The 20,359-nt window shown below is 38.6% G+C and overlaps 1 protein-coding gene across 3 annotated transcripts; it reads right to left on the reverse strand.

Moving 5' to 3' along the window:
• Positions 1-4,653: 4,653 nt before the first annotated feature.
• LOC116253815 (cell division cycle 20.1, cofactor of APC complex-like) lies at positions 4,654-19,502 on the reverse strand. Of its 3 annotated transcripts, XR_004172548.2 has the most exons (6): positions 10,757-11,006; positions 7,751-8,020; positions 7,351-7,620; positions 6,674-7,261; positions 6,358-6,578; positions 4,654-6,267 (listed from the first exon to the last, which is right to left on the reverse strand). XR_004172548.2 is itself a non-coding variant. In XM_050078065.1 (5 exons), exons 2-5 carry the CDS (start codon positions 7,988-7,990, stop codon positions 6,435-6,437), a joined length of 1,242 nt encoding a protein of 413 aa, XP_049934022.1. In that variant the 5' UTR covers positions 7,991-8,020; positions 19,491-19,502; the 3' UTR covers positions 4,654-6,434. The 3 variants fall into 3 exon arrangements, 2 of the variants coding, with proteins under 2 accessions (XP_049934022.1, XP_031484622.1); XM_050078065.1 differs by lacking the exon at positions 10,757-11,006 and adding an exon at positions 19,491-19,502 and having other exon boundaries at positions 4,654-6,578; XM_031628762.2 differs by having other exon boundaries at positions 4,654-6,578.
• Positions 19,503-20,359: the final 857 nt, after the last annotated feature.

Raw genomic sequence — 20,359 nt, forward strand, 5'->3', positions numbered from 1 at the left:
AACAAATACTATTGTATTTTTTTTAATTCTATTGTTCCATCCACGAAACAGTAGTAAATTGCAAGGCTGTGGCCTGTGGACCACCGCAGCACCTAAAAATATATGCACTTCATATGTTTTTGTGTAATATTGTAAGTGATCAAGAGTCATACCTGCACTTTATATGTTTCAAATTAGCATGATTCATTGTTGCTTACAGAATTTACTATTTTTTGGTGTCGAAGTGTCAAATTTTCAAAGGCTTGCCATGTAGTCACTCATACCACACCGACATGGCGACACCCATATGCGTGTCAACGCAACATAAAATTAACACTTGGAAAAATGTTGGATACTGTCACGTTTTTCAGTTGATTTTTTTAGATTTGGCACAGTTTATAATCATTTAATCATCAGGGTGCGCATTAGAGGTTAGTGCACACGCTCATATTTTGAGAGTGTTTGCATTTCATATTGCACAATGGACGTACTCATATCTTCTAATCCTCAGGCCACATGGGAGAGATTAGTGCAGACACTCATGTTGTTTGATAGTGTTCATATTTCATACTACAGATTATCTGTGTACGTATGATTATGCAGAAAGTAACAAGTATTGTTTAATACCTATTGATCAATAAACAAGCAAATAATAAATATAAACATGATTAAAGTTTAAACAATTTAAAACAACAAATGATGAACGATTGTATGCTCAAAAAATTACGACTTGACTACCGGGACAGGGGCAGAGGGAGGGGGGCCTGCTTGGGCCCTGGCCTCACCTAAGCGAATAGATGATAACCTACATCCAAAATCAGGTTCAGGTAAGTCCAGCTTAGTAAAATATATATATATATATATATAAAATAATTTTTTTTAATATAAACATATTTTTAATAATAAAATGTATATGATTATTAAATAAAAATAATATGGGAAGGCTGAGGAGCCGCCCTCAACGATGAGTGTTTATGAAATAAAATAAAATAAAAAGCAAGAAAAAGAAATGAGCGGGAATGCACATCGGAAGTACACGGCAGATATAATGTTGACGCTGGGGAATTCAATGTTTGTCCATCCCCTCAGCCACGTAGGTTTAAAAAGTGTGCCCTTGGACCCAGACACCGAACATCAAAAAAGTGCTGTGAGGCACATGGTGACTGATGCGTGCACCTCACAGAAGCGTAACCTTCCTTGTTTGGTTGGGGACGGAAAGGGAGGGAAGGAAAAAGAATAGAATGGAAAGGAAATGAAAAAGGTGATTAAAAAACTTGTTTGGATAAAAAAGAAAGGAAAGAAAAGAAAAGACTAAAATCTTCTTCCGTTTTTCTTCTAGAGGTGGGTCCTCATGGGTATTATGGGCAAAAAAAACTTTTCATCTTCCTTTCATTTTCTTTTCCTCCCAATCTCTCCGATTTGGAAGGGATTGAATTTACATTAATCTATCCTTTTCTTTCCCTTCCTTTCCTTTCCTTTCCCTTCATTCGCAGCCAAACATACTTTGTCTTTTTCTCTTCATTTCCCTGCTTTCTAATTAGCCAACCAAACAAAGGAGGGATTGCTAAATCCCTCCATTTCCTTTTCCTTCTCATTCCGTCCAAAGTTTCAGTTTGATCTTTAAAGAAAAAAGGTTTCACGATTGAAACCCTTTCTAGAACTGGATGAAACCCTCGTCCAGCGAAAGAAAGATTGGCACCACAACCTTCCTTTGGCACTGTAGTTCTTTCCGTTGAGCACTCCGGCTATGCGGCAGCCTCGCTCAACCTCCGGCAGAACATCCAGTGATTGATAAGTTTGATTTTTGGTTTTTGTATGAGTTTACCTTTCTCTGTCCTCTCTCTCTGGTGAAGGCTGCCAACAAAAATGGCAGACCGGCTATCAGTGATTCTTGCTGGCTGTCTCTGCTAGTAGGCCACAAGCCGGCGGTCCTCTGCTGGTTTCTGTTGCTGCTGTCAAAAGGGCCACCAGAAAGGTTGGTCCTTTGCCTCTTCTTCTGCTGCCAAAAGGGCCATCCGAAACTATAACCCAAATGTCGTTTTTTTATTATAATTTTTCCCCCTAAAGTCTAAACAATTGTTGGCATTGTGCCTTCATGTTAATTTAAATATAATCTTCTACTCAGCATTTCATGTTAGGATGACGGTCGATTGTTTTTTTACGGTTGGTTCCCTCTTATTTCCTCTTAGCATGTTGCTCGTTGAGATGTTGATAGTCGAATATGTGAATTCTGTTACTTTTTTCCGTATCCATGATGCTTCAAGTGTTTTAACAAATCTGTTGATACCATTTTTTGAGTATTCACGTTACTCCCTCTGTTTAATTAGGATGATTCTTTGTTTTTATTTCGGTATTCTATTTTTGAGTTTGACATATCTTCAAGTGTATGGATCTTTAGATATCTGCTAGTTGGCAACAAAATGTATTATCACTTACATACTTTTCAATTGTTGGTTTTTTGTTGAACAATATTAGCCCATATTTGTTAGAGTAGGCAATTATAGATAGACTAGCGCCAACTAGAATAATTTAATATTTAATTGCTGGTTACAATTTGATGTAATTTTGTCAATATGGCAAGCTGTGGTTGTTTGACGCTTGTGGTCCACTTGCATATGTTATAAGCAATATAAATTATGGATTTTATGGGTGCTATCGGTTTCCATATGTAGTCTGGTTAGTGCAGTTTGATTCTCTTGGTTTAGGTGAATGTATATCTGAATATCCACTTACTATTTGTTCATTTTGTGGTTGTTTAAGCTTCAAAAATAAGAACCACCGTTGCAGGTTCGTTGCAGGTTCATTGAATAATTGTTTACATATTATGCTTGAAATCTTGAGTAATGCTCCTTCACGTTGTTTTTTATGTTACTTAGGTTGTTGCTTTTTTCATTTTTTATTACCTTCAAGGATATTATATACTTCAAATTTTTGGTTGTGATGCTTATGCATCACTTGAATTACGCATCGCATCGCTTCACAGGCTCAACGCATTTAACAACAATGATGGCTCCTGGTCGTCTCCTTGTCTTTTCAGTGAATTACAACTATGCTCTTGGTGTATTATTCTGTTAATTTCATTGACTATACCAAAGTTTGCCATGAGTAATGAGAACTGGTCGCATGAGGGGTTTAATATCCCCAAGTTTGCTGCTGGACAAACTCAAGCTAATAAGGTGATGTAGGACACACTAACAAATTGCGGGCTCTCTGCAAAGCACATCTGAAAGGTTTTTTTTGTTGTTAAGTATGTCTATGATGTTCAGGAGAAACCCAAAGATGTGGAAGACTTCACTTCAATGTGGATTTCTTAGGAAATTTAACGAATACTTGGTATGCAGACATAATAAGCTCTTCAAGAAAGAAAATTTTATGTAACAACTACCTCAGTAATGATAACGAAAGGAAGCTGCAGGATGTGTGCTGCCCTCTAATTTCCTGACTGGTTATACAATTGCCTTGGATAACGAAAGGAAGCTGCAGGATGTGTGCTGCCCTCTAATTTCCTGACTGGATTACTGGCGGCCGGGAAACTGCCAAAATGGATTGTTCTTTGAAATCCTAACCTCTTCTGAATCCAGCCCTTCTTTGTTAACAGGCTGAATTACTTACGTAAATGATCTCTGCAAGCTCATTCTCTTGTTCGTGACTTTTAATCACAAATATGGTCCGTGAGCCGCAGGACTTTGGTCAGCATTTTCTCACTTCAAGCTTGCTTCTAAAATGAAAATTATTTGAGTCGACAAATTGGGTGAATCCAGTTTTAGTTAACACTGGTATGAATCCAACATTGGTATGTATTTCTTAGTTTTCAATTTCTCAAAAAACGGGAATCATCCATGGTCGGACATGAGGCCATCTTACCTCAATTTCATGAAAATTACCACAAAAAACTTGACTCAGAGTGATGAAGACACAACTAGAAACTTTTGGGTGGGCAACTAGATGGTCTGGAGCATCTACCTTCCCCCTTTCCTCCAAGGTCCTTTCTTGAGATCTCACAACTGACAACGGTGCACCATTAGTTTCATGCTGGATTCTTGTAAGTTTGGAAGTGCCGTACTAATCTTCCTTAAAGATTAGGGCAGATTCATGGAACACTAAACTTAATGTCTATAAATCTGCCCCAAATTTTGATATAGGTTCATAAAATGTCCACAAAATGCTCCATTTGCCAAACGACCACTAAACGTACACCCACAATAATCGCATACGTCCTTTCTAAGCCTGTTCAGTTATGCTATGCCCTTTAGTGATTTTAGACTAAATTGAAGTAGAAACATGCAAGTTTTGAACATGCAAGTTCTGATGGGGTTGGTGTGTACTGTGCCAAGTGTCTAGTGAATCCGACACCCCAAACTACGATGATTCTAATAGACTTTGCCATTGAAATGCCTCGAATAACACTTCTGATTGGGCTAGATCACAAATTTCTACTTAATTTGGTTGAGCAATTTTGGCATATTGTATTTCATCTCAATGGATGTTTGGGAGGGGGTGCCCAGTTATTTTCATATTGGTGGTTTTCAAATTTCAATAATTCATTTGTTTTATACTATTTGCCTTGTCCCCACCTTAATTACCTTGATCTTACCGATTTTTTAAATTGGGTGCCCACTCACAAAAAATTTATACCACCCTTTTGATCATAGAAATATGAGGGAAAGTAGAATATAGATTGTGGCACACACCAAGGGCAAACTTTATTTATCAAATTTGATGACTAGACACGATTGGGGTAATCGACAGGAGCGCATCTTAAGAACAGGGTAAACAGAGACAAAAGTCATAGACAACACCGTAACCTTGTTTCAAAGTTGGTCGGTCTTTCCAATAATTCAGCTGACAAAATGGTCTTGAAGCATTTCCTGACCTGTGTTTTAAAGCATTTCCAATAATTTTCTAACTTTTTTATGCAAGTTGCCAGAAATAGAGAGCTCAAAATATCCAAGGTGCATCAGCTAATTTGAACACATGAAATTTGCTGGTTCACATAATATTCTTGCAGCTCTTGCTCGTTACACACGCAGGACAGACACACGCACACAGATAGTCTGACACAATTTTTACGTGGTTCACCACACAATTTGTGTGGCTACATCCACGGAGTAATAAGAGAAGATTCATTATGATTATGTAGTACAAATATAATCGTAAGTTCAAGTGCAAAGAATAGGAAACTAAACAGCAGACTTCCATACTAGGGCTGTTGTCAACAGACTTCCATACTGAGGTTGTCAGATGTTGGAGAAAAGCAGGCACCAAAAGCAGGCCACATACTGAGAGGCTCTTGCATACTGAATCACACAAAGAGGATTAGGGGTAACAAGAAAAAAAACAGCTAAAAACCAACAACCTGAGGCTGTCCCGCTGCTGTGAGAAACCATGGCCACCATTGCTCCAAGAAGATTAGTATCAAATAAAATTATTTTTTGAAAGTAGTAAAATTTCAAGTACAATCTACAGCAACCTATAGCTAGTACTAAAAAATTTTTGCACATAGGCCACTCAAGCAATAAAAGGAACAGCAGGGCAAGCATGAAATATAAGATTATCAGAAAGAACCAACAAGTCAACCTAAAGACAGTAAATAAATAGGAATAAATTTTCTGGGGGATAATTGAATAAGATCTTTACCAGGTACTTTTCAAAAGAAACAACAGAAAACTAAAAGCATGAAATTGCTTTCCTTGAAAAAAAAAAAAAAGAAACACAACCATTTTGCAGACGACTAACTTGCATTCTAACAAGTATCCAACAATAACTTTTTAAGCTAAACAATAATGTAGGAACCTTGGTCATAACTTTCAGGACTTGTAATGTTTCCTTGGCACCTTTAGGCATTAAGGATAACGTAGGACCTTGGGCATAACCCTTAAGTGAAGATCCAATATCACCCAGTTCAAAAATCTGATCATCCGGATAACTAATAGTGTTGTCAGCCAAAGAACTTCAATTCAATATGGGATACCAAAAAACATTGGCCAGGTAATATATATAAGTTAAAGAGCAAACCAGAACTGCAAATCAAATTTGTAGGACAAGGTCCAAATCTTTGTGACATTGCAGAGCAATATCACCCAGTTCAAAAATCTGATCATCCAGATAAGTTTAATGTATCAAAATAGTGTTTTCAACCAAAGAACTTAAATTCAATATGGGCATATCTCAAAAACATAACATAGATAAGTTAAAGAGCGAACCAGAACTGCAAATCAAATTTGTAGGACAAATTCCAAATCTTTGTGACATTGCAGAGGGCCCAAGTGGTCTGCCCCTATCTATATTCTGTTGACACATATGCAAGGAATAAAACCAAGTCAGATTGCAAGGTACTAGACCTACACTCAATAGTCATAAAAGAATAGGTATCTATACCTGAACCTTGGGAATTTAACTAAGCTGAATACCCTTGCAGCGTCTGCCATCTTAAATCATGTTCGCTTTTTCTGTTTTCACCTTATGCTATTGACACTTGCAAATGGCCCAAGTGGCTTGCTGACTGGCTTTTTGTTTGTTTCGGGATTCCCAAAAACATTCCAGAATCGCAATGTTTCATCTCCTGCAGAGGCAGATGCCACAGTGCACCCATCTGGACTCTGAAAAATTTAAGAAACAAAAGGAAGCATGTCACGATTAGATATAAAATTACCCTCTTATATAGTATATTATCACAGAAAGCATAGTTTCTTACCATAGCCATGAACAAAACCCTTGAAGTATGACCGGTTAGCTCTGCCATCCTAACCATCGATGGATATTTCCACAATGTCAACTGGTTCTGATCAAACCCGTGCGAACTGAGAAGTTCCCTTTCAGTTTTACTCCATAAGAGTGCACAAACTTGTGAACCCGTATCTACAGAGTTCAGGCAGGATCCAGTATGAGTGTTCCAGAACTTAATGCAGCGGTCGCTGCCACCACCCCCTGATGCAAGTAGATTTCCCTGGAATGGGCACCAGGCCAATGCTTTCACTGCAGCCCTATGGTCATCCAGCCTGTGTAGCCATTGATTCTGTCTAGCATTTTGCTCTGATGCCATTGTCCGATCCCAGATGTGCAGAAGGTTGTCATTCCCTCCGCTGGCTAATTGTTGGCCTGAGCTTGACCACTTTAATCCACAAACTTCTTGTTCATGTCCTTTGTATTCTTCAACTATATGAGATCGAATGCGCACATCATTATTAAATATTAAACCATCCATTCCACCAGTCGTAAGAATGTGAGAATTCCATGCAAGAGAACCAACTCTTGATTGATGACCACCTCGTAGAGTTCTCAACTGTAATGATTCATGAAGTAGTACTGTCATATACCAGAAGGTTAACCAAAGTGGCTTAAGGTTCCACTACTGAACGGGGAGAGGTATACCTGCTTACTTGCCACTGTGTCCCACAACTGAACTGCTGAACTCTTCAAACCAACGGCTATATGCTTACCATCAGGAGCCCAGCTAACGCTTGTAATTGGGCCACTGTCCTCATCAACTGACATGAGCTCGGAAGCAGTACCTTCTGATGCATCCCAGAGATAGAGAGAGCGCCCAAGAGCAATCGCCAAAACATTTCTGGTGCTCCAATCAAGCAAATTCAAGTAGTAGTCATCCTCCAGCTCAGGTGCATCCAGAGTTCTCTCCGCAGACTGTGATATCCAAAAAAAAAAAAAGGAAAGAACGAAAAGGGAACCTCTCACAATTAGAACCCCTGAATGAAGGAGCCAGGAATTAGGCCTGCAAAAGACAAGGTGTCTAACCAATATTTTAAGGACGCACCTGAGGAATGTATCTGCGAGGCTTGACGGTCCTAGAATGCTGCGGTGATGAAGAAACTTCCCATGGAATATTCTCAGTAGGCTCCGGAGGTTTGCTTCTGAAAGCAAGGATCCTGGTCCTGTTCTTTAGGCAGACCTCCGCTAACCGCTTCCTATATGCTTCCTGTGATGGTGATAGAATGCCTACTGGCTTCTCTTTCTTCGAATCCACCATCAAATACTGAGCAACATCAAGATCCATGGCTCCTCTGTTGGGAATAAACCTGTCGTACTGGAAAACAACAGTACAATAATAACGTGTTCAGATTTGGTTTACTTGAATAGACAGGGCAAACAAGCCACCATGCAGTCTGGTAGCAATTCATCAAACAAATTTATGTCTGTCAAAAACAGATTTAATACTGCAAGTACTGAAAGAGTGCTACCAAAACTGATTTCAACTCTTCCTGCTGCATATTTAATGCTTACCAAGTCGTAAATGCATATAAACATGCATTATGCGACTATAACAGCAAGTAACATAAAGTGCCATTCTAATAATATGCTGATTTAGTGATAAAAACACCAACTGGTAGCGAACAAAAGGAGTCCCTAATGTCAATCAATAACAGATATAGCCGAAAATTGGGCCACACCATATTTATGTGGAAACAACCTCGATACTAGGTTAAAAACACCACGGGCAAGAGGGATTTATATACTGAAAGAGTGCTACCAAAACTGATTTCAACTCTTCCTGCTGCATATTTAATGCTTACCAACTCGTAAATGCATATAAACATGCATTATGCGACTATAACAGCAAGTAACATAAAGTGCCATTCTAATAATATGCTGATTTAGTGATAAAAACACCAACTGGTAGCGAACAAAAGGAGTCCCTAATGTCAATCAATAACAGATATAGCCAAAAATTGGGCCACACCAAATTTATGTGGAAACAACCTCGATACTAGGTTAAAAAAACCACGGGCAAGAGGGATTTATATACTGAAAGAGTGCTACCAAAACTGATTTCAACTCTTCCTGCTGCATATTTAATGCTTACCAACTCGTAAATGCATATAAACATGCATTATGCGACTATAACAGCAAGTAACATAAAGTGCCATTCTAATAATATGCTGATTTAGTGATAAAAACACCAACTGGTAGAGAACAAAAGGAGTCCCTAATGTCAATCAATAACAGATATAGCCGAAAATTGGGCCACACCAAATTTATGTGGAAACAACCTCGATACTAGGTTAAAAAAACCACGGGCAAGAGGGATTTATATACTGAAAGAGTGCTACCAAAACTGATTTCAACTCTTCCTGCTGCATATTTAATGCTTACCAACTCGTAAATGCATATAAACATGCATTATGCGACTATAACAGCAAGTAACATAAAGTGCCATTCTAATAATATGCTGATTTAGTGATAAAAACACCAACTGGTAGAGAACAAAAGGAGTCCCTAATGTCAATCAATAACAGATATAGCCGAAAATTGGGCCACACCAAATTTATGTGGAAACAACCTCGATACTAGGTTAAAAAAACCACGGGCAAGAGGGATTTATATACTGAAAGAGTGCTACCAAAACTGATTTCAACTCTTCCTGCTGCATATTTAATGCTTACCAACTCGTAAATGCATATAAACATGCATTATGCGACTATAACAGCAAGTAACATAAAGTGCCATTCTAATAATATGCTGATTTAGTGATAAAAACACCAACTGGTAGCGAGCAAAAGGAGTCCCTAATGTCAATCAATAACAGATAGAGCCGAAAATTGGGCCGCACCAAATTTATGTGGAAACAACCTCGATACTAGGTTAAAAAAACCATGGGCAAGAGGGATTTATATACTGAAAGAGTGCTACCAAAACTGATTTCAACTCTTCCTGCTGCACATTTAATGCTTACCAACTCGTAAATGCATATAAACATGCACTATGCGACTATAACAGCAAGTAACATAAAGTGTCATTCTAATAATATGCTGATTTAGTGATAAAAACACCAACTGGTAGGGAACAAAAGGAGTCCCTAATGTCAATCAATAATAGATATAGCCGAAAATTGGGCCACACCAAATTTATGTGTAGACAACCTCGATACTAGGTTAAAAGAACCACGGGCAAGAAGGATTTATATACTGAAAGAGTGCTACCAAAACTGATTTCAACTCTTCCTGCTGCATATTTAATGCTTACCAACTCGTAAATGCATATAAACATGCATTATGCGACTATAACAGCAAGTAACATAAAGTGCCATTCTAATAATATGCTGATTTAGTGATAAAAACACCAACTGGTAGCGAACAAAAGGAGTCCCTAATGTCAATCAATAACAGATATAGCCGAAAATTGGGCCACACCAAATTTATGTGGAAACAACCTCGAGACTAGGTTAAGAAAACCACGGGCAAGAGGGATTTATACTTCCAAGAAGAGCTGTTACACCGGTGACTAGCAATAGTTCTTCAATGTCTTCAATATACAAAGGCGTGCTGCTCCCAACCTGAACCACTTGCATTTCTCTTCTCTCTCTGTTCCCCACGCAACGACCCTCTGATCCTGGGTTCCTTCTCTCTGCATTCACAATGGCACACACCACCACAGCACACACTACACCCACTGTGCCCTATTTTTCTTTCCTGTCGAGACCTCTGATCCCCCAACGTGAGGTACCCGCCTCACTTGAAAGAAGAAAATCTCATATAATGATAAGAAAACACAGGAAACTCATCGATGAGATTACCCATGAGCATGCAAACCCACGAAGTAATTGATTTATTTCCATTAGATGGTTCTAATAATTCGCACACGAATCCACTGAAAAACTCTGCGTCCCAAAAACCCGCTAGCGGAAGGCAAACTGAAAAAACTCGTCCGGATTTTGAAGAAAGCATGCCAAACTCAAGACCCATCATCATATCGAGAAAACCACAAAGGGACTAAGTTCTTGCAGTAATAAACTCACGAAAGAAAAATCCAGAAAAACCAATACCTGCGGCCGGCAGGGCGCGTTTCTGGAGACGATGCGCTCCTGAAGAAGAGTGTGTGGGCGAATCTTGGTAGATGACAACGGCGATGCGGCATCCGCACCAGTGGCCATCTTTCGCAGATGAACTCCTGAAAAATCAAAGAAAAACGCAAAAAAAAAAAAAAAAGAAACGCGTGCAAGAAATGAAAGAAAAAGAATCGATAATAGCCAGAAAAAAAGAGAATCGACGCGAGAGAGTGAACAAGTGAGCGAGAGAAACTTTGCACTTAGGCAAGGGCGAGAGCGAGAGATGTCTATTAATAGGTCGACCGAAAGACAAACGTTTGAATTTTTTTTTTTATTGCATTTTATTTCAACGGCTAGTAGCTTGCGAACTAGCCGTTGGGTACCAAGCACTCAGTAGCCTGAAAATAAAATGTATAAAATATAAAATGAATATAAATCGAATTAAGAAAGTTTTCTTTAATACTTTTCAAATTTCAAACTTACGTGATTCAATTTAAACATCATACTTTCACGATTTCTTGTTTATATATTTTTTGCATTCATTTATAGGGTTCAGATTTATAGAAGCTCAACATCATACATTCATCTTGTTTTTTCATATTTTTATCCCCCAAGAGAATGATGGCTGGGGCTCAACCAGGGTCGCCATAATCAGTTTAGCCAAATCGGTTGAGGCTGCTGATTCGATGAATTTGCCGATTCACTAATTACTTGGGAATGTGTGGAAAACAATGAAAGAATCATTTACTATAAAAATACATTAAATATTTTAGAAAAACAATAAAAAAATATTTTTCTTGAGATATTAGATAAAAAATATATAAAAAATGGACGCATCTCACTCGGTCATAAACTTAAATCAGCCTACTCTGAGCGATCTCATAGCACTGAACTCAATAAAATGAAAGATGATATTGGATTCCGATATGATTTTTTTTTTTCATTTGTATTCAAATCCCAATTCAAATCCGAACATGTGAATATCTGAAAAATAAAGATGGTAAAGAGTAATGAAAAAAATCCCCCTCTGCCCTTTTCAAAATCCCTTAACCTTGGCGGTCCTACACTGCATTCGGAATCTAGGTGAGGTATGGTACACCCATCAACTAAAGTATTGATATTTCACCATTTACGGTCAAAAAGAGTAGCATCCATAAGAATCAAACAGCTGACACATATTCTCTATGCCCACCTGCTTGACCAGCTATGCACTTATTTCTCAGAAAGAGAATTTTCCCTTCCCTCTTTAATCTAACCAAGCTGTCGTAGATAAAGTAAAAGTCTAGCTGCCATACTTCTAGCTTTGTGTCCAAACATCGTAGTGCATGAGATTTGTACCAACCATCATACTTTACAAACTTGTAAGAGTAAGAAGTTGTAGATTAGCAAGGCTTCTTGCCATGGTTATATTTAACTAGTTCTGTACCATCTAATAAACGACATAGAAATAGAACCATATTTTATGAATTACAATTCAAGCATTTAATTTAGGCTTATACAAATTTAGTAACATTGATATATTTTAGAAAAACCTGAATCTGACCCAAGTTTAGTATCCAGAAATTTTCAAGGATGATAGCATTCTCCCAACCATAGACCAGATTCAGCGTCCATTTTTTTTATCAAGTTTCTACACGCAAAACTCAATTTGCAACCAAATGAAAACATTGCCTTTTAAGAAACGGCCGATGGCAAACCGGTCTAATACAATACATCAAATACATCAGAAAACTGACTGAAAACCTTAAAGGATATCTACTATAGGATCTAACAGGTATCATCCATGTATGTGATGAGTCTTAAATATGGCGCTGCAGGGCCTCCAAGAATCTCAAACCCGGATCTCTCTCTTAGGTCTCTCTTTGCTCGGAGCATTCTCTAGCTGATGCCATGTTCACGGGCAACGTAGTGAGTCCTCTCTTTCTCTCTCTCTCTTGAAGTTCAACTAACAAAACCCTCGATTAATTGTCATCTCATTGTTTGTCTCTCTCCCCCTCGCTAAAACGTGTGCAACTTGGCTGGTCGGACCGAACCTGTGTCTCATGAACATCATGTTTCAGGTTTGGTTTTTCTCTCTATTATCCTCCGATCAGCATTAGATGCTAAGGGCTTAGTTGTCAAGGCATTGCCTAGGTTTGGTTGTCAGTCTACATCCCACGCCTAAGTCCATCACTTAGATGTGAGGTGTGGGTTTGGCACCCAGGCTGTCACCTACCTAGTCTATTTAGGTGTTTGGGTGACTTTAGCTTTTGATACTTGATTTATTTTGGTTTTCAAGACCAATTATGCTTTCAGTTTAGCTTAATTTTATTATAAGAAGCCTGACTTGACCTAGTGGTTGCAAAATTTATGTTGAAAACAAAGAATTTTGTTTACAAGTATTTGTGCAGAAATTAAATTGCTTGCAAATAAGGGTGAACAACGAGCCGAGCAACTCGAGCTCGGCTCGTTAAAGCTCGACTCGAAATCGAGTTTGAACCACCTATTTTAGTAAACAAGCCAAGAAGAAGAAGAAGAAGAAGAAGAAGAAGAAGAAGAAGAAGAAGAACACTTTTAGTAGCTTTTGCTTTTTCAAGCGCTGTCTGCCTTTCATCTTCTTCTCTCCTTTTCTTGTTCTTTTGGTGGTTCAATCTCCTACTGTATAGGTTAGTGATTGGCTTGAGAGGGTGGTGGAAGAAAAAGGGGATGATTTGTACTGTTCGAAGCGCTCAGTAGCCTGCAGACTATGAAGAAAACTCCAAGAAGCTTTGAAAATAAATGTTACAAATCTAACAGCCTTCCTCCTCCGCTGTCTCCTTTCTAAGAATTACAAGTATTGATCTTCACAAACCCATGTCACAAAAACTAAAAGAGAATCTTAGGCAAGCGCGAGAGCGAGAGAGATGGAGGGGGAGAGATGTCAGGTTTTGGCTATTAATAGGTCGACGAAAAGACTCAAAGGTTTGAAATTTTATTTTTTTCTTAATTGCATTTTCTCTCAACGGCAAGTAGCTTCCTAGCTAGCCGTTGGGTAACTAGGGCCGTGCCTTTGAAGCGCTCAGTAACCTGCAGACTATGAAGAAAACCCTAAGAAACTTTGAAAATAAATATTACAAATCTAACAACCTCCTCTTTCGCTGTCTCCTTTCTAAGAGTTACAAGTACTGATCTTCACTAACCCACGTCACAAAACTAAAAGAACAGGGAAATAAAATGTATAAAATGAATATAAATCGAATTAAGAAGAAGAAGAAGAAGAAGAAGAAAGATGGAGGGGGAGAGATGTCAGGTTTTGGCTATTAATAAGTCGACGAAAAGACTCAAAGGTTTGAAATTTTCTTTTTTTCTTTATTGCATTTTCTCTCAACGGCTAGTAGCCTGCTAACTAGCCGTTGGGTAACTTGGGTCATGCCTTCGAAGCGCTCAGTAGCCTGCAGACTATGAAGAAACCCCAAGAAGAAGAAGAAGAAGAAGAAGAAGGATGGAGGGGGAGAGATGTCAGGTTTTTGGCTATTAATAGGTCGACGGAAAGACTCAAAGGTTTGAAATTTTCTTTTTTTCTTTATTGCATTTTCTCTCAACGGCTAGTAGCTTGCTAACTAGCCGTTGGGTAACTTGGGTCGTGTCTTCGAAGCGCTCAGTAGCCTACAAACTATGAAGAAAACCCCAAGAAGCTTTGAAAATAAATATTACAAATCTAACAACCTCCTCTTTCGCTATCTCCTTTCTAAGAATTACAAGTATTGATCTTCAGAGACCCACGTCACAATACTAAAAGATCAGGGAAATAAAATGTATAAAATGAATATAAATCGAATTAAGAAGAAGAAGAAGAAGAAGAAAGATGGAGGGGGAGAGATGTCAGGTTTTGGCTATTAATAGGTCGACGAAAAGACTCAAAGGTTTGAAATTTTCTTTTTTTCTTTATTGCATTTTCTCTCAACGGCTAGTAGCTTACTAACTAGCCATTGGGTAACTTGGGTCGTGCCTTCGAAGCGCTTGGTAGCCTGCAGACTATGAAAAAAACCCCAAGAAGCTTTGGAAATAAATATTACAAATCTAACAACCTTCCTCTTTCGCTGTTTCCTTTCTAAGAATTACAAGTATTGATCTTCAGAGACCCACGTCAAAAAACTAAAAGATCAGGGAAATAAAATGTATAAAATGAATATAAATCGAATTAATAAGAAGAAGAAGAAGAAGAAGAAGAAAAAGAATTGAACAAGTGAGCAAGAGAGAATCTTAGGCATGCGCGAGAGCGAGAGAGATGGAGGGGGGTAGATGTCAGGTTTTTTTTCTTGCTGTAATAAACTCACAAAAGAAAAATCCGTTAAAACCAACTACCAGAATTAGTCTAAAAAGAAAAACAAAAACAAAAATCTCATGCCATAAAATCATCGCAAAAGGTTGTTGAAAATCAAGAGAAAGAAATGTACTGATTGCGAGATGGATACCTGCGGCCGGCAGGTCGCGTTTCTATGGACGATGCACTCTTGAAGAAGAGTGTGTGGGCAAATCTTGGTAGATGACAACGACGATGCGGTTTCCTTACCAGTGGCCATCTTTCCCAGATGAACTCCTGAAAAATCAAAGAAAAACGCAAAAAAGAAAAAAGAAAAAGAGAACAACAACCTATGTCACAATGGTACCGGTACTGGTACGGTATTTTTGTAAATCTTGGTACGGTTACGACGACTATTATATATGATAATTAATTATTAATATATATTTTTAATTCAAAAAAATTGAAAAAAACCATTTTTTCAAACGATCTTACTACAAATGTGTCGAAGTTGTGGCCTTACTGGACCCGGGTCGGTGCGCATGAAGGATGAGACCCGATCCAAGCTGCTTCATTTCAGTCCCTATGCTGCTTGCCTGCTTCCTTCCACAACAAGAGAAAGAGCATCGTCGCCTAATGGCAACGAGGTTCCTGGTGTCGCCCACCAGCAGCGCACCGTGAGCCTTTCTCTCCCTCTCTCTCTTGCCGTCGTCCAGTCAGATCCCGGGGTTGCCCACAAGCCGCCAGCCACATGACTCTCTCCCTCTCCCTCTTCCTCTCTTCTTCTTCTGGATTTGGGGGATTTTCCTTTGGCCATTTTGGGTGTTTGGCCATTTACAAAATGTGTGAAAATCTTGGTCACCAGTCACCGTCCGTCGCCGCTGGCCAAGGTCACTGCAAAGCAAAGAATCGCCACCGAGGGAAAATGGAGAAGAAGGTGTCAGGCGTCGGCCATCTGTTTTTTTTTTTTATGATATGGTTTGGATCTGATTTCGACCTGAAACCAGATCCAAACGTACAGGGACGTACCGGCATACCGGCGTACCGGTATTGCCGTACCGGTACAGGTATGCCACCCATTTGGGCATACCACTGTGACATAGACAACAACAACAACAAATATGCAAGAAATGAAAGAAAGAAAATCAATAATAGTGAAAGAGTGAACAAGCGAGCAAGCGAGAATCTTTGCACCTAGGCAAGCGCGAGAGCGAGAGAGATGGAGGGTTTTGGCTATTAATAGGTCGACGTAAAGACTCGAAGGTTTGAAATTTTATTTTTTTCTTTATTGCATTTTCTCTCAATGGCTAGTAGCTTGCTAACCAGCCGTTGGGTCACTTGGGTCGTGCCTTCGAAGTGCTCAGTAGCCTGCAGACTATGAAGAAAACCCCAAAAAGCTTTGAAAATAAATATTACAAATCTAACAACCTTCCTCTTTCGCTGTCTCCATTCTACGAATCATAAGTATTGATCTTCACAGACCCACGTCACAAAACTAAAAGATCAGGGAAATTAAATGTATAGAATGAATATAAATCGAATTAAGAAGAAGAAGAAGAAGAAAGAAGAAGAAAGAAGAAGAAGAAGAAGAAGAAGAAGAAGAAGGGGGGCAACAGATAGGGGGGGAGAGATGTCAGGTTTTGGCTAATAATAGGTCGACGGAAAGACTCGAAGAAGAAGAAGAAGAAGAAGAAGAAGAAGAAGAAGAAGAAGAAGAATGAACAAGTGAGCGAGAGAGAATCTTAGGCAAGCGCGAGAGCGAGAGAGATGGAGGGGGAGAGATGTCAGAGATAGAGGGGGAGAGATGTCAGAGATAGAGGGGGAGAGATGTCAGGTTTTGGCTATTATAGGTGGACCGAAAGACTCAAAGGTTTGACATTTTCTTTTTTTCTTTATTGCATTTTTCTCTCAACGGCTAGTAGCTTGCTAGGTGGACCGAAAGACTCAAAGGTTTGAAATTTTCTTTTTTTCTTTATTGTATTTTCTCTCAACGGCTAGTAGCTTGCAAACTAGTCATTGGGTAACTTGGGTCGTGCCTTCGAAGCGCTCAGTAGCCTGCAGACTATGAAAAAAACCCCAAGAAGCTTTGAAAATAAATATTACAAACCTAACAACCTTCCTCTTTTGTTGTCCCCTTTCTAAGAATTACAAGTATTGATCTTCACAGACCCACGTCACAAAACTAAAAGATCAGGGATATAAAATGTATAAAATGAATATAAATCGAAGTAAGAAGAAGAAGAAGAAGAAGAAGAAGAAGACTTGAACAAGTGAGCGAGAGAGAATCTTAGGCATGCGCGAGAGCGAGAGAGATGGAGGTGGAGAAATGTCAGGTTTTTTTTCTTGCTGTAATAAACTCACAAAAGAAAAATCCGGAAAAACCAAATACCAGAACTAGTCTACAAACAAAAACAAAAACAAAAAAAACGAAAATCTCATGTCATAAAATCATTGCAAAAGGTTGTTAAAAATCCAGAGAAAGAAATGTACTGATTGCGAGATGGATACCTGCGACCGGCAGGGTGCGTTTCTATGGACGATGCGCTCATGAAGAAGAATGTGTGGGCAAATCTTGGAAGATGACAACGGCGATGCAGCTTCAGCACTAGTGGCCATCTTTCGCAGATGAACTCTTGAAAAATCAAAGCAAAACGCAAAAAAGAAAAAAGAAAAAGAGAACAACAACAACAACATCAACAAATATGCAAAAAATGAAAGAAAGAGAATCGATAATAGCGAGAGAGTGAACAAGTGAGCGAGAGAGAATCTTTGCACTTAGGCAAGCACGAGAGTGAGAGACATGGAGGGTTTTGGCTATTAATAGGTCGATGGAAAGACTCAAAGGTTTGAAATTTTCTTTTTTTCTTTATTGCATTTTCTCTCAACGGCTAGTAGCTTGCTAACTAGCCATTGGGTCACTTGGGTCGTGCCTTCGAAGCGCTCAGTAGCCTGCAAACTATGAAGAAAACACCAAGAAGCTTTGAAAATCAATGCTACAAATCTAACAACCCTGTCTCCTTTCTAAGAATTACAAGTATTGATCTTCAGAGACCCACGTCACAAAACTAAAAGATCAGGGAAATAAAATGTATAAAATGAATATAAATCGAATAAATAAAATGTATAAAATGAATATAAATCGAATAAAGAAGAAGAAGAAGAAGAAGAAGAAGAAGAAGAAGAAGAAGAATAGGAGGAAGAAAGAAGAAGAAGAAGAAGAAGAAGAAGAAGAAGAAGAAGAAGAAGAAGAGGAGGAAGAAAGAAGAAGAAGAAGAAGAAGAAGAAGAATAAGAAGAAGAATAAGAAGAAGAAGAAGGAAGAAGAAGAAGAAGAAGAAGAAGAAGAACAAGGAGGCCAAGAGATAGAGGGGGAGATATGTCAGGTTTTGGCTATCAATAGTTTGACGGAAAGACTCAAAGGTTTGAAATTTTCTTTTTTTCTTTATTGCATTTTCGAGAGCGAGAGAGATGGAGGGGGAGAGATGTCAGGTTTTCGCTATTAATAGGTCGACGGAAACACTCAAAGGTTAATTTTTTTTTTCTTTATTGCATTTTCTCTCAACGGCTAGTAGCTTGCTAACTAGCTGTTGGGTAACTTAGGTCGTGCCTTCGTAGCGCTCAGTAGCCTACAGACTATGAAGAAAACCCCAAGAAACTATGAAAATAAATATTAGAGATCTAACAACCTTCCTCTTTTGTTGTCACCTTTCTAAGAATTACAAGAATTGATCTTCAGAGACCCACATCACAAAACTAAAAGATCAGGGAAATAAAATGTATAAAATGAATATAAATCGAATTAAGAAGAAGAAGAAGAAGAAGAATTGAACAAATGAGCGAGTGAGAATCTTATGCAAGCGCGAAAGCGAGAGAGATGTCAGGTTTTGGTTATTAATAGGTCGACAGAAAGACTCAAAGGTTTGAAATTTTCATTTTTTCTTTATTGCATTTTCTCTCAACGGCTAGTAGCTTGCTAACTAGCCATTTGGTAACTTGGGTCGTTCCTTCGAAACGCTCAGTAGCACCCTGCAGACTATGAAGAAAACCCTAAGAAGCTTTGAAAATATATATTACAAATCTATCAACCTTCCTCTTTCGTTGTCTCATTTCTAAGAATTACAAGTATTGATCTTCACAGACCCACATCACAAAACTAAAAGATCAGGGAAATAAAATGTATAAAATGAATATAAATCGAATTAAGGAAAAGAAGAAGAAGAAGAAGAAAAAGAATTGAACAAGTGAGCAAGAGAGAATCTTAGGCATGCGCGAGAGCGAGAGAGATGGAGGGGGGTAGATGTCAGGTTTTTTTTCTTGCTGTAATAAACTCACAAAAGAAAAATCCGTTAAAACCAACTACCAGAATTAGTCTAAAAAGAAAAACAAAAAACAAAAATCTCATGCCATAAAATCATCGCAAAAGGTTGTTGAAAATCAAGAGAAAGAAATGTACTGATTGCGAGATGGATACCTGCGGCCGGCAGGGCGCATTTCTATGGACGATGCACTCTTGAAGAAGAGTGTGTGGGCAAATCTTGGTAGATGACAACGACGATGCGGTTTCCTTACCAGTGGCCATCTTTCCCAGATGAACTCCTGAAAAATCAAAGAAAAACGCAAAAAAGAAAAAAGAAAAAGAGAACAACAACAACAACAACAAATATGCAAGAAATGAAAGAAAGAGAATCAATAATAGCGAGAGAGTGAACAAGTGAGCGAGAGAGATGGAGGGTTTTGGTTATTAATAGGTTGATGGAAAGACTCAAATGTTTGAAATTTTCTTTTTTTTTTTATTGCATTTTCTCTCAACGGCTAGTAGCTTGCTAACTAGCCGTTGGGTCACTTGGGTCGTGCATTCAAAGTGCTCAGTAGCCTGCAGACTATGAAGAAAACCCTAAGAAGCTTTGAAAATAAATATTACAAATCTAACAACCTTCCTCTTTCGCTGTCTCCATTCTAGGAATTACAAGTATTGATCTTCACAGACCCATGTCACAAAACTAAAAGATCAGGGAAATAAAATGTATAGAATGAATATAAATCAAATTAAGAAGAAGAAGAAGAATTGAACAAGTGAGCGAGAGAGAATCTTAGGCAAGCGCGAGAGCGAGAGAGATAGAGGGGGGAGAGATGTAAGGTTTTGGCTATTAATAGGTCGATAGAAAGACTCAAAGGTTTGAAATTTTCTTTTTTTCATTATTGCATTTTCTCTCAACGGCTAGTAGCTTGCCAACTAGCCGTTGGGTAACTTGGGTCGTGCCTTCGAAGCGCTCAGTAGCCTGCAGACTATGAAGAAAACCCCAAGAAACTTTGAAAATAAATATTACAAATCTAACAATC

The sequence above is a fragment of the Nymphaea colorata genome, chromosome 5 (assembly GCF_008831285.2).
Source record: "Nymphaea colorata isolate Beijing-Zhang1983 chromosome 5, ASM883128v2, whole genome shotgun sequence".
NCBI lineage: Eukaryota > Viridiplantae > Streptophyta > Magnoliopsida > Nymphaeales > Nymphaeaceae > Nymphaea > Nymphaea colorata.